Source organism: Pan troglodytes, chromosome 4, assembly GCF_028858775.2.
Source record: "Pan troglodytes isolate AG18354 chromosome 4, NHGRI_mPanTro3-v2.0_pri, whole genome shotgun sequence".
Classification (NCBI taxonomy): Eukaryota; Metazoa; Chordata; class Mammalia; order Primates; family Hominidae; genus Pan; species Pan troglodytes.
Genome location: NC_072402.2, coordinates 131,976,009 through 131,990,469, shown reverse-complemented (window position 1 = coordinate 131,990,469; position 14,461 = coordinate 131,976,009). Strand labels below are relative to the sequence as shown.

General features: G+C 44.0%; 1 protein-coding gene across 12 annotated transcripts in view; it reads left to right on the top strand.

Annotated features, from left to right (window-relative positions):
- Window positions 1-7,838, top strand: part of CDKL3 (cyclin dependent kinase like 3) — a 137,812-nt gene extending 129,974 nt beyond the window's left edge. For 6 of the 12 annotated variants that reach the window (XR_010157004.1, XM_063810662.1, XM_063810668.1 and 3 more), the window contains 2 exons: window positions 920-1,049; window positions 7,706-7,836. Coding sequence is in view for 7 of the 12 variants with exons in the window: in XM_063810662.1 (XP_063666732.1) it covers window positions 920-1,004 (85 nt within the window). In the remaining 5 variants the exon portion in view is untranslated. Of the gene's footprint in view, window positions 1-919; window positions 1,050-7,705 lie in introns of all 12 variants that reach the window. The other 6 variants (XR_010157005.1, XR_010157006.1, XR_010157008.1 and 3 more) reach the window with 4 other exon arrangements.
- The last annotated feature ends 6,623 nt before the right edge of the window (window positions 7,839-14,461 follow it).

Sequence of the window (14,461 nt, the reverse complement as noted above, 5' to 3'; positions counted from 1 at the left end):
TACAAAAATTTTAAAATTAGCCTGGCATGGTGGCACACCCCTGTAGTCCTCGCCACTTGGGAGCCTGAGGTGGGAGGAGCAGTCGAGCCCAGGAGTTCAAGGCTGCAGTGAGCTATGATTGTGCCACTACACACCAGCCTGGGTGACGGAGTGAGACCCTAACTCTAAACCAAAATAAATAAATAAAAAGTACCTGGTGCTAAAAATTACACCATTTTAGGGCCAGGCGTGGTGGCTTACGCCTGTAATCCCAGCACATTGGGAGGCCGAGGCAGGTGGATCACCTGAGGTCAGGAGTTTGGAGACCAGTCTGACCAAAAAGGTGAAACCCCAACTCTACTAAAAATACAAAAATTAGCTGGGTGTGATGACAGGCACCTGTAGTCCCAGCTACTTGGGAGGCTGAGACAGGAGAATCGCTTGAACCTGGGAGGCGGAGGTTGCAGTGAGCCAAGATCATGCCACTGCACTCCAGCCTGGGCAACAGAGCAAGACTCTGTCTCAAAAAAAAAAAAAAAAAAAAAAAAGTTACGCAATTTTAAAACAACATTTGAGTAAACCCAGCATCATTTTTGAGATACTCTAAGATATTTCTTGGCCTACTTGTGTGTGCCTCTTAAGCTGAAACAAGCCCTAGTATTCTCCAAAGTAGCATGTGTTCCATAGATACCCAATAATTTCAAGTTAGGTTAAATGACCTTTTACCATCCATGTGGGGACTCCTCTTGCCTATATGGTATCTATGCATATTAGAAAAGGTGCTTCTTCATCCTGGAGATGCAGTCCCGCAGTAAGGCACAGGTGTGGCAAGTAGAGCTGGATTCATCTCAGCTCATCTCCTTGGCTGTTCATGGCACAGTATGTACAACTGTAGGATATGGCCCTGCAAACAAACTCCACCCTTTCTCTCTTCCACCAGGCTTCCATTGTTTGCAACATCTTTCCTGGCTGGTGGAGGAAAGGCAGGCTCAACTGATGGTCCTAATCTCCAATGGGGGCAATAATATTGCCCACCCTACGTGCTTTTTTGGAACTTTGCTACTCTAAAGGTAGAGTCTGATTCCACTCTCTTTGAGTCTGGGGAAGCTTGTGACTTGTACCCAACAGAAGACAGCAAAACTAACACTCTGTGATTTCTGAGGTTAGGTTATAAAAAGTGATACAGCAGCCGGGCACGGTGGCTCACACCTGTAATCCCAGCACTTTGGGAGGTCGAGGTGGGTGGATCACCTGAGGTCAGGAGTTGGAGACCAGCCTGGCCAACATGGTGAAACCCTGTCTCTACTAAAAATACAAAAAATTAGCTGGGCGTGGTGGTGCATGCCTATAATCCCAGCTACTCGGGAGGCTGAGGCAGGAGAATCGCTTGAACCTGGGAGGCGGAGGTTGCAGTGAGCCGAGATGGTGCCACTGCACTCCAGCCCAAGTGACAGAGTAAGACTCCATCTCAAAAAGGAAAGTGATACAGCATCCACTTTGTGGCTGGAACACTTGCATTTGTAGACCTAAGCTGCTATGTAAGAAGTTTAACTTGCCATTCTGTGAGAAAGCCAAGGCACAGAGAGAGGCCATGTGTAGGCGCTGTGGTCAGCAGTCCTAGTTTTTGAATGCGTCAGGCCCAGCCACTGACACGTGAGTAAACAAGACTTCAGCTGCTTCTAGCTCCCAGTTGTGAAGTCATCCTCAGGCTGAATCTTCCCAGCTGAGTCCCTAGACAGCTTGGAGCTGAGAGAAGCCATCCCCAACTGTGTCCTTTCTGAATTCCTGACCCATAGACTCGGTAAACACAATAAATGGGTTGTTATTTTATGCCACTAAGTTTGGGGTGGCTTGTTACACAGCAATAATAACTAAAAGACCCATTATCTTCAACAACACCAAAAAGTAGGGCTATAAAAAAAAAAGGAAGAATTGTTATAAATTAAGGCTGGGCACAGTGGTTCATGCCTGTAATCTCTAGAACTTTGGGAGGCCAAGGTGGGAGGATCACTTGAAATCAAGAGTTCAAGGCCAGCCTGGACAACACAGTAAGATCCTGTCTCCAGAAAAAAATACAATAAAAAATACCTGGGCGTGGGAGTATGTGCCTGTAGTCCCAGCTACTAGAGAAGCCGAGGTGGGAGGATCGCTTGAGCCCAGGAATTTGAGGCCATAGTGAGCTATAATTGTGCCACTATACTTTAGCTTGGGCAACAGGGAGAGATCCTGTCTCAAAAAACAAAAACAAAACAACAAGAAAAATAATACACATACACATATATACATGCCCACATATATATACACACACACATATATATACACAATGTATGTTATAAACTAAAAAAGACATAAGAGATATAACAAATACAAATGACATTGTTTTGCTTCTGATTAGAATAAACTATTAAAGAATGACATTTAGGAAAGTCAGGGCAATTTGATTTCTGGCTGGATACCAGTTGATGTTAGGAATTATTTTTAATTGTTTTATATGTGACATAGTGGTTATTGAAAAAAGTCCTTATTTGTTATAGAATTTATAGTATTTAAATATGAAGATAACCATGATTTGCTTTAAAATGATGGTGAGGGAGGGGTGGGGTATAGATAAAACAAGACTGCCATATATTGTTAATCGTTGAGGCCAAGCAATAGGTAATGGGTGTTTATTATATTATTATCTCTACTTTTGTGAGTATTGGAAACTTCCCATAAGAAAAACTGAACATGCCTCTATGCATGCCTGGGGGCTTGTAAGACCCAGGATTCTACCCCAATATGGGGGATTTCATGCATGGAAACAGACTAGCAGAGGAAGTCATATTCTTAGGAAAAATGTTTTGGGCACTCCTTAAATCTTTGGTGACTAGAAATCCACTTGAAAACAGAATTCCCTTCCCTGACAGTACCTATTCCAGTGTTAGGTACACAGGGTGGGGAGGGGGGAAATTGATTGGAATTAAGAAACCTGATTAATTCAGAATTAATGCACCAGCTTCCTCTGAAGATTAGGTAGTATTCAATTTTCAGCCTTTCAGAAATACATTCGTCAGCATAAAGACAGGCGAATGGGCTGCATGTTGCTATGCAGACGACACAGTTTGGAAGGGCCTTCTGTTTGCTTATGGATTCGCTCTCCCTTGAAGAAAAACTATTAACTCATGCTGCAGCCTGCTGCTCTCTGCTTGGTGTTGGCTATGTCACCGAGCCCAAAATAGAAAGTTCTTTTACTGCAGAGAGGGAAGGAGGTTTAAATTTATCAATTCAAATAACAAAGGGTAGAATTATACTGGCTTTTCTCGGGTGGGGAGTAGGGGGAGATAATGCCTATTTCATTAGGAGAAAAAGTGATCTGACACTGGCAGGGGCTGGGACCAGAAGACAAGCTTGCACTGTGGTGATTGGGCTTGTTTCCCATCCTGGCCCCCCTCACTCCCTCCTTCCAACAGTGTCACCTCTTTCAGGACATGGGAAAGCATCTGAGCCACTGGGTAATCAGTTCCAGAAATATCACTGAAATTATCAGACTGGGAACGATTCTCTGAACCAAATCCCTTCTCGCTCAGCTTTTGAAACAGTCAGTACCTTACCACAAAGTTAAACAGCAGGGAGATGTTATCTTTCTCCTATGAAATGGTCAAAAATCTTTTAAAGATTCCCAGTGTTGGAAGGAGTTTGGGGCAATGGGCATTCTCCTACATTGCTGGAGGAGAGGCAAACTGATCTAACCACCTGGAAAGCAACTTGACAACATAGATCCCAAACCATGGAAACATCAATACCAGAGGATATGGATCCAGAGGCTCTCTCATCCATGGCTGGGGGAAGCGTCAATTGATTTTCTAGAGAAATGCTTGCACGGGTACAACAGGAGACATTGACAATAATGTTCATAATAGCAGCATGCGCAAGAACTAAATCCTAGAAACAATGCAGTTGCCCATTAGTAAGAGAGTAGATTATAAACTGCGGTATATTTATGTATTGGATTATTTTACATCAGTCAAAATGAATGAACTACAGTGAAATGAAATGATACAGACGGATTTTAGCAAAACATCAAGTGAAAAATAAAATAAATCCTGAAAGATTACATACAACATAATATCCTTTTTTATGAAACTCAGAACAATTTAAAAACTATTCTTTAGGAATATGTACAGATATTGGCCAGGCGTGGTGGCTCACGCCTGTAATCTCAGCACTTTGGGAGGCCGAGGCGGGGTGGATCACTTGAGGTCAGGAGTTCGAGACCAGCCTAGGCCATACGGTGAAACCCTGTCTCTACTAAAAATACAAAAGTTGTCAGGAGCAGTGGCTCATGCCTGTAATCCCAGCACTTTGGGTGGCCGAGGTGGGCGGATCACGAGGTCAGGAGTTCAAGACCAGCCTGGCCAATATGGTGAAATCCCGTCTCTACTGAAAATACAAAAATTAGCCAGATGTGTTGGTGCGCGCCTGTAGTCCCAGCTACTCAGGAGGCTGGGGCGGGAGAATCGCTTGAACTGGGAGGTGGAGTTTGCAGTGAGCTGAGATCGTGCCACTGCACTCCAGCCTGGGTGACAGAGCGAGACTCCGTCTTAAAAAAATAAATAAATAAAAATAAAAATACAAAAGTTAACCAGGTGTGGTGGGACACGGCTATAATCCCGGCTACTGGGAAGGCTGAGGCAGGAACCCAGGAGGCAGAGGTTGCAGTGAGCCAAGATCATGCCATTGCACTCCAGCCTGGACAATAGAGTGAGACTTTGTCTCAAAAAAAAAAAAAAGGAATATATACAGGTATAATAAAACTATATAAAAAGGAAAGCAAGGAAATGAGCACAGGATTCAGGATGATTGTCTGGGGTGGGGAGCAAGGAGATGGGGCAGTGGGGGCAGGAGGAACTATGGTTGGATATTAGTTTTGTCAAGGTCCTAGCTTTTGTTTGGGGTTATAAATTCACAGGTACTGATTACATTATTAACGAATTTACCACCTAAATTAACAAAACCAGGCCATCCATATACCAGTTATGAGAGTGAACCATGAACCAAGCATTCTGGTTAATCTAATTCTGTATACCTGACATTAAAAAAACAAAAACAGGGTATAGCTTTTTGTGTAGTCAGTCAATTCACTTCTAAGCATTTATCTTAAGGAAATAAGCAGAGATGCATACAAAAATTTATGAACAAGAACATTTACCACAGTATTTACAAATATAAAAATAGGAAATAATCTAAATAATCTAATACCAAACTAATAGATTAGTTATATAAATTGGGTTATATCAATGTGCTAGAAAACTAGGTACTCTCTAAAAATATTATTTTCTAATAGTATCTAAGTATATGAGAAAATGCTCATAATATGTCAGTTGAATAACACAGTACACAATATGAACCCAGTTTTTTATTTTCCCTAAGTATATATATGCACCAAAAAAGCTGGGAAGGAAGGGCTGGGCACAGTGGCTCACATCTGTAATCCTAGCATTTTGGGAGGCTGAGGTGGAGGATCGCTTGAGCCCAGGAGTTTGAGACCAGCCTGGATAACATAGTGAGACCTCATCTCTACAAAAAATACAAAAATTAGCCAGGTGCAGCGGCAAGCGCCTGTGGTCCCAGCTACTCAGGAGGCAGAGGTGGGAAGACCACTTGAGCCCAGGAGGTCAAGGCTACAGTGAGCTGTGAACATGCCATTGCACTCCAGCCTGGGCGACAGAGCAAGACGATGTCTCAAAACAAACAAACAAACAAACAAACAAAAAACAAAAACAAAAAGACAGCCAGGAGCTAGGTAGCTCACGCCTGTAATCCCAGCACTTTGGGAGGCTGAGGGGGGTGGATCACTAGAGGTCAGGAGTTTGACACCAGCCTGGCCAACATGATGAAGCCCCATTTCTACCAAAAATAAAAAAATTAGCCAAGCATGGTGGCCTGTGCCTGTAATCTCAGCTACTTGGGAGCCTGAGGCAGGAGAATCACTTGAAACCCAGAGGCAGAGGCTGCAGCGAGCTGAGATTGCGCCACTGCACTCCAGCCTGGGCGACAGAGCAAGACTCCATCTCAAAAAAAAAAGAGAAAAAAAAAAAAAGCAAGAAAAAATTAAGCTGGGAATACTGTACATCAAAATGATAATAGCACTTATCTCTGGATGTTATGATTGTTTCTTCCTTAAACTTGCAGTAGTTCACAAATTTGCTATAGTGAAGATTAATTTTTTTTTCTTGTTGAAGGTTTTTTGTTGTTGTTGTTTTCATATTTTTTTTAGTAGAGACGGGGTTTCACCATGTTGGCCAGGCTGGTCTCGAACTCCTGACCTCAAGTGATCCACCAACCTAGGCCTCCCAAAGTGCTGGGATTACAGGCATGAGCCACCACGTCCAGCCGTGAAGGTTTTTTTAATAACCAAAAATAATCATATTATAAAAATAGATGTTAGTAATAACTAATGTAGATATACTTATATGCTAAGAATTTTACAGAAATTAATTTAAAGCTTAAAATAATCCTATGAGGATAGTACTATTATGATCCCCATGTTACAGATGAAGATACTAAGATTTAAGGGGATAAACAGCTTGCATGAGGACACGGATGATAAGAAATGGTGCAGAAATGGTACCCTCTAGAATCGGGCTTCTAGAGGGTTCTTCAAAGGGTACCCAATGGTAGAGTCTTGGTCTCCCAAACCCAGAAATGGCTACACTCAGATGATTTCTCCTAGAACAGTACTGGGAACTGAATGGCCTGATGAGGAACCTGAAATTCACACAGAGAAAGAGGCCCCCTTGGGGTGTCTGAGCCAGAGCCGACACAAGGCAGCTAACCAGCGAATATAGAGAGGACAGACATGGAGGCGCCCCAGTGCCCAAGCCCCTGAGGGTTTCTTTTTTTTTCTTTCCTTTTTTTTTGAGACAGAGTCTTGCTCTGTTGCCCAGACTGGAATGCAGTGGCGCCATCTCTGCTCACTGCAACCTCCACCTGCCGGACTCAAGCAATCCTCACACCTCAACCTCCCAAGTAGCTGGGACAACAGTTGCCCACCACCACGCCTGCCTAAATTTTGGATTTTTAGTAGAGACGGGGTTTTGCCATGTTGCTCAGGCTTGTCTCAAACTCCTGAGCTTAAGCGATCTGCTCACCTTGGCCTCCCAAAGTGCTGAGGTTACAGGCATGAGCCACTGCGCCTGGCCCCTCCACAAGGTTTTCTTTTCTTTTTTTAAATGTTTATTTCTTGTCCCCCTGAGGATTTCTGATGAGCTCTTGAGAGAATAGGAGATCCCAGTGACTGGAGAGTCAACTGGAGGGCAGAGATGTTTTACTCATGGCTCTGACCAGCTCGGGCTCCCACCAGACAATGCAGGACTGGCTTCTAGAGCCTTCGATGCAGAGGAGGAGAGAGCTCTATGGATGGGACAGAGCCAAGGTCTCAGCTTTGGTCTCTTCTCATCACTCATGCTTTAAATATAAGCTCTAATGTCATCAAGGCACCAGAGATAAAATGCCTTTCTCAAGCTAAGCAGACAGGATCTGGTATCCAATTTGGACAAGATAGTGGAAAACAGACTCAGGGGGAAAAAATCTCTTGGCCTCAGCACCAGCACATGGGAGTTGAATCTGACACCTTAACAGTGTACAATAAACAAATGTAGGCATGGTTTCCTATGTTTTCTTCAAAACATCTAGAATAGATCTGATTGGAGGGAATGATTTTAACAATTAATTCTTCTCTCCTCAGCTGAAAAATTCTGGATTATCCTCAAAGATGTAACTAAACCATCAGCTTCTGTGGAAATACTTCCCAGCTTCCCCAAGCAACAAGGCCATCCCTCTTCTGTGCATGTTTAATAAATACTTTGTTTGCCTGTTGGACTGTGTGTCTCCCCTGAGCATAAGCTCGGTAGACAGTGTAGTATGCAACTTCGGGCTTGCCCTGCTTTCTCAGCACCCCTCTCTACCACCTCTCCTTCATATGCATTCCTATACCTGCTGTGGGGTAATTGCTAATTAAATGTTGATTGCTGAAATAGAGAGCTATGGAGGTTCAGGAATGGTCTTCTAGATTTCCCAGAGCTGGGACTCAAACCCCTTTTTGGATCTCTGATGCTTGAGAGAATCTGATGAAAGCTAAGAAACTTTCCCCAGAAAAAAAAAAGCACATGCAAAAGAAAATTCCCAATTGCATAGCACTAAATACCCATACTAACACACACACAATTATGTGCATATAAAACTGGGGAAATCTGAATAAGATAGGTGAATTGAATCAATATCAATTTCCAAGTTGTGATATGGTACTATAATACTGCAAGATGTTACCACTGAGAAACTGGGATCTCTCTGTATTATTTCTTATAGATGCATGTGAATCTAAAATTATCTCAATAAGGCCGGGTGTGGTGGCTCACGCCTGTAATATCAGTACTTTGGGAGGCCGAGGTGGGCAGATCACCTGAGGTCAGGAGTTTGAGACAAGCCTGGACAAGATGGTGAAACCCTGTCTCTACTAAAAATACAAAAATTAGCCAGGCATGGTGGTATGCACCTGTAATCCCAGCTACTTGGGAGGCTGAGGTGGAGGAATTGCTTGAACCCAGGAGGCAGAGGTTGCAGTGAGCCAAGATTGCGCAACTGCACTCCACCCTGGGTGACAAGAGCAAAACTCTGTCTCAAATAAATAAATAAATAAATAAAAATAATCTTGGCCAGGCCCGGTGGCTCATGCCTATAATCCCAGCACTTTGGGAGGCCAAGGCAGGTGGATCACCTGAGGTCAGGAGTTCAAGACCAGCCTGGCCAACATGGTGAAACCCTGTCTCTACTAAAAATTAAAAAATTAGCAGGGTGTGGTGGTGGGTGCCTGTAATCCAGGCTACTTGGGAGGCTAAGGTGGGAGAATCGCTTCAACCCGTGAGTTTGCATCGTGAGTTTGCAACCCGGAGTTTGCAGTGAGCCAAGATCACACCAATGCATTCCAGCCTGGGCAACAAGAGCGAGACTCTGTCTCAAAAATAAATAAATAAATAAACAAATAAATAAATAATCTCAATAAGAATTTCCATTAAAAAACACAAAATTTCCATACATTATTTTTTCAGAGTTGATGAACCCCCCTGCTGAACCTACCCATGAATCCTAAATTGAGAACTCCCTAATATAGTCCAATTTTTGCATTGTTGGATGGGGAAACTGATGGGAGAGGATGTGTTCAAAGTCATTCAGATTGATGGTGAATAAGGAGATTGAACCCAGCTCTCCTTATTCTACAACTGGTTGCTAAAAGGAAGAGAGTGCTGTCCACATTGTGTTGTTTACTTGATTTAAAAAGGCAAGACAAACCAGTGTAACAGGGCAACTGATATTCCCTGATGTGCACAGAGAACACTGAGTCTAGACAGGGCAATTTGGGTTTTTTTGGTTTTTTGTTTTTTTTTTGGAGACGAAGTCTCACTCTGTTGTTCAAGCTGGAGTGGAGTGGCACGATCTCGGCCCACTGCAACCTCCACCTCCAAGGTTCAAGCGATTCTCCTGCCTCCACCTCCCAAGTAGCTGGGACTACAGGCATGCACCACCATGCCCAGCTAATTTTTTTGTATTTTTAGTAAAGATGGGGGTTTCACTATGTTGGCCAAGCTGGTCTTGAACTCCTGACCTCGTGATCTACCTGCCTCAGCCTCCCAAAGTGCTGGGATTACAGACATGAGCCACTGCGCCGGCCGGCAATTTGTTTTTAGGATTTTTTTTTTTTTTTTTTCATTTCTTCCTAAGCTGTCTCTGCTCAGCCTGTGGTGGACTGTGGATGATCTCATTCACAAAAAGGTGGCTTAGAAAGGTGTAGGTCAGGGACCAGCAGCCCTTTTGATTCTGAGTACCAAAAGAGGAACCAAATAGTGCCTATGAGTTATCCCAGAAAGCTGGACATGTTGGGGAATAGGAGGGAAAGAAGGAGAGGAAAAAGAAAGGGGGTACACCAGAAGAGGGCAAATGAGGATGGTATGGGGAGAAGAGAGTGGAAGAGAGAATGAGTGTATTTAGGGAGTAGAGGGCTTATGTGGTGGGGCTGGCCCACAGGCTGCTCACCAAGTCAGAACCTGTAAGGACATGAGTTACCTGCTCTGTCCTTGGAGATTACTAGGCACTGGAATTGTCAGGTGGTCAAAGGTCAAGATCTTTCTTTCATGAAAATCACTGTGATCTCATGCTAAAGCCTCTCCAGTAGTTAAGAGTTTGGTGCTTGTCCTGAGCTAAAGCCAGACTGAGTTTGTATCCCAGCTCCTTTGTTTACTATTTTACCTTAGACAAGTTACTTAATCCCTCTGTGCCTCAGTTCCATCATCTGTAAAAGGAGGATAATAATAGTACCTACCTCATAAATTGTGAGGTGTAAATGTATTAACACGTGTGACCAGGTGGGGTAGCTCACGCTTGTAATCTCAGCACACTGGGAGGCCGAGGTGGGCGGATCACTTGAGGTCAGGAGTTCGAGACCAGCCTGGCCAAGATGGTGAAACCCTGTCTCTACTAAAAATGCAAAAATTAGCCAGCCATGGTGGTGCATTCCTGTAATCCCAGCTACTCAGGAGGCTGAGGCACGAGAATCGCTTGAACCCAGAAGGCAGACGTTGCAGTGAGCTGAGATCACACCACTGCACTCCAGCCTGGGCAACAAGAGCGAGACTCCGTCTAAAAAAAAAAAAAGGAAGAATACATGGAAAACACTTAGAAGAGTTTTAACATGTAGTACGTGCTCAATAAATGCTGGCCCTTATTACTGTTACTCCTTGACAGAGGCTCATTTTCTCTTGCCTGTTCCTGCAAAGACGGAGACAACTGATTAGCCATCCTTCCTCTAAGAACCAACCATCAACTTGTAGACACGAAATCACCCATCAGTTTCTCTTTTTCACATATACTATCTGTTCCTTCTTTTGCCTGGGGACTCAACTCCATTACCATCTTCCAGAATCACAATTTAAACATGAGCATAGAAGTACTTAGTAATGGAGGGGTCTTCCTGTTTGGTGTTCCCTCTATTGGCCAGAGAACAAACACTCCTATGAGAGGAGAGTTTCTTTTTCTTCTGTCAGACAGGAGAGCAGTATGGACCTATGTTTCTATCTTTGCAAATGAATTTCATAGCACCGTTTAGATACCTCTGTGCTTGGAAATTCGCCTGCTTTGGTGAATCTAATTTTTAAATTTTGTCAGGTATCAAGGTAGAACACTGGTAAACTGCTTAATCTGGAAAATAAAGAATAAAATATAAACAGATTTCCCCTCTGGCTCCCTGCAAAACATCTCTCTCCTCCACAGTGTTTCTGTAAGTCTCTAGGGAACATCTTGTATGGGCTCACCAACAAGTCCTCCTCCATTCACACCCCTCTGCCCTGACAGATACCAGGTCTCTGTGCTGTCCCACCAGCCTCTAAGAGTCTCCTGCTAATCTACTAAGTACTCTTGATCAAGAGAGACGTAGAATCACCAGAGAAGACTTTTCAGAGTCTTCTCTGAAAAGTGGGACCTCAACTGACCTTAAATGACAGGTAAGGTTAATATAGATACCAGTGGGGAATCCAGGGATTCAGGGCAGGATGAGCAAAGGGTGAAAGAAGCAATGGAGTTGGATGAGTACAGAATTGGTTTGGGGAGGTGGCCAGCTAAGCTGAGGAGGAGAGCTTATAGTGAGAGAGAAGGCAGGAGAAAAGGCCATGTGAGAGGGCATAGGAGAGCTCAGACTTCTTTCCATAAGAAAGTGAGGGCCCTTGAGTAACATTGCAGGGTATAGTGGGATGCTTGGCAGAACTATTGGCTGTATTGGCTACAGGTTCTTTGGTTCTTAGGGCCTGTGATTCTCCCAAGAGATGCTTTGTCATGTTTATTCACATATCCAACATTTTCTTTTTCTCTTTTTTTTTTTTTTTTTTTGAGCCGGAGTCTCGCTCTGTCACCCAGGCTGGAGTGCAGTGGTGCAATCTCCGCTCACTGCAACCTCTGCCTCCTGGATCCAAGCAATTCTCCTGCCTCAGCCTCCTGAGTAGTTGGGATTACAGGCATGCGCCACCACGCCCAACTAATTTTTGTATTTTTAGTACAGACGAGGTTTCACCATGTTGGTCAGGCTGGTCTTGAACTCCTGACCTCGTGATCCGCCTGCCTTAGCCTCCCAAAGTGCTGGGATTTTTATTTATTTATTTTTGAGTCGGAGTCTCACTCTGTCACCTAGGCTGGAGTACAATGGCGCGATCTTGGCTCACTGCAACCTCCGCATCCCGGGTTCAAGTGATTTTCCTGCCTCAGCCTCCTGAGTAGCTGGGATTACAGGCGCGTGTCACCGTGTCCAGCTAATTTTTGTATTTTCAGTTGAGATGGGGTTTCACCATATCAGCCAGGCTGGTCTCGAACTCCTGACCTCGTGATCTGCCCACCTCGGCCTCCCAAAGTGCTGGGATTACAGGTGTGAACCATGACGCCTGTCCCTCCCCCCGGCTTTTTTTTTTTTTTTTTGAGATGGAGTCTTGCTGTGTCACCCAGGCTGGAGTGCGGTGGCATGATTTCGGCTCACTGCAACCTCCGCCTCCTGGGTTCAAGCAATTCTCCTGCCTCAGCCTCCTGAGTAGCTGGGGTTACAGGTGCCCGCCACCAAGCCCAGCTAATTTTTGTATTTTTAATAGAGATGAGATTTCACCATGTTGGCCAGGCTGATCTCAAACTCCTGACCTCAGGTGATGTGCCTGCCTTGGCCTCCCAAAGTGTTGGGATTGCAAGTGTGAGCCACCGTGCCCAGCCATCTTCTTTCATAATTATAAAAGCATTATGTATTCACTACAGAAAAATCAAGTTAGCAAAAAGAAGAAACTAAAAAATAATCCTACTCACTGGAAGTAACCACTATTAATACTTCACTGTGTGGCTTTCTAAAGTTTCTTATAAACATATATTTACAATATATGTTAATGAAATTGGGGTTATATCATGCATACTGTTTTATAAGGTTTTTTTGTTTTTTTGTTTTTTTTTTGAGATGGAGTGTCACTCTGTCACCCAGGCTGGAGTGCAGTGGTGTGATCTCGGCTCACTGCAACCTCTGCCTGCTGGGTTCAAGCAATTCTCCTGCTTCAGCCTCCTGAGTAGCTGGGACTACAGGTACGCGCCACCATGCCTGGCTAATTTTTTGTATTTTTGGTAGAGACAGGGTTTCACCATGCTGGCCAGGCTGGTCTCGAACTCCTGACCTCGTGATCTTCCTGCCTCAGCCTCCCAAAGTGCTGGGATTACAGACGTGAGCCACTGCGCCTGGCCTTTATAAGGTATTTTTAACACTTAATATTTTATGAATAATATTCTATATCAAACATACTTGTATGATAGGATTTTTCATAGCTACAGAGTTGGTGACAGTATTAAGGTTTTCCCAGCCTTCTGGAGTGATGAACTTTGCCTTCCATTTCAGAGTTTTTTTTTCCTGTAATGGAAAAATGTCTCCTTTTGTAACTGAGAATACTATCCAGACATCAGGGGCATCACCAGGGGACATGGTCATTTCTCTCTTTTTTCTTTAGCCGGACTGTAGAAGCTGGGGGAAAAGGCAGTATATCTGTGGCAAAGTTCCTGGCCACAAAATTTTGGCTACATTTATAAAATTCTAATTCCAGGTGAAAGGGGAATATAAACTTAATTTTTCTGAAAACTACAAAGAACAGAGACAGATACCAATGAGCTGCAGGCATCATTGTGTAAGCTGAGTGCAGAAATCGTCTGGTAGCTGGGCAGGCGTCGTTGGCCAGAGCATGGCAGGCTTTCCATGGCCAAAGCCACTAAGATTTTGACTGCTCAGGACTTCATTTTGGGGCTTCTGGGGCATAAAAGGCCTTGGTACAAAGAGCATGTCATCCTTTTCAACTATGGCACCCTTTTCAGATGTAAGATTCTGAGCTGACAGGAGCATGAGACCGATTGTATTAATTCTTGGATTTAGTCCTAAGTAACTTTTTCTCTATATAACAAGTCTAAATGGATGGCAAGGCAAGAGAGGAGTTGTTCTGTTTATTCCATCTCTACCTCTCCTTGAATTTCCTCCTTCATCCCCACTTCATCCAATGGCTTTGTGTTTACATGATGTTTTTATTTTATTTATTTATTTTGAGACAGAGTCTCACTCTGTCACCCAGGCTGAAGTGCAGTGACGTGATCTCGGCTCACTGCAACCTCTGCCTCCCAGGTTCAAGCAATTCTCCTGCCTCAGCCTCCCGAGTACCTGGGATTACAGGCACCCACCAGGACGCCTGGCTAATTTTTGTATTTTTAGTAGAGACGGGGTTTCACCATGTTGGCCAGGCTAGTCTCGAACTCCTGACCTTCAGTAATCCACCCGCCTCGGCCTCCCAAAGTGCTGGGATTACAGGCCACTGTGCCCGGCCTACATATTTTTGATACCTCTATTTCTGTTTCCTAACACCACTATGTATTTCACTGCAGATATGAAGGATTCCAACTG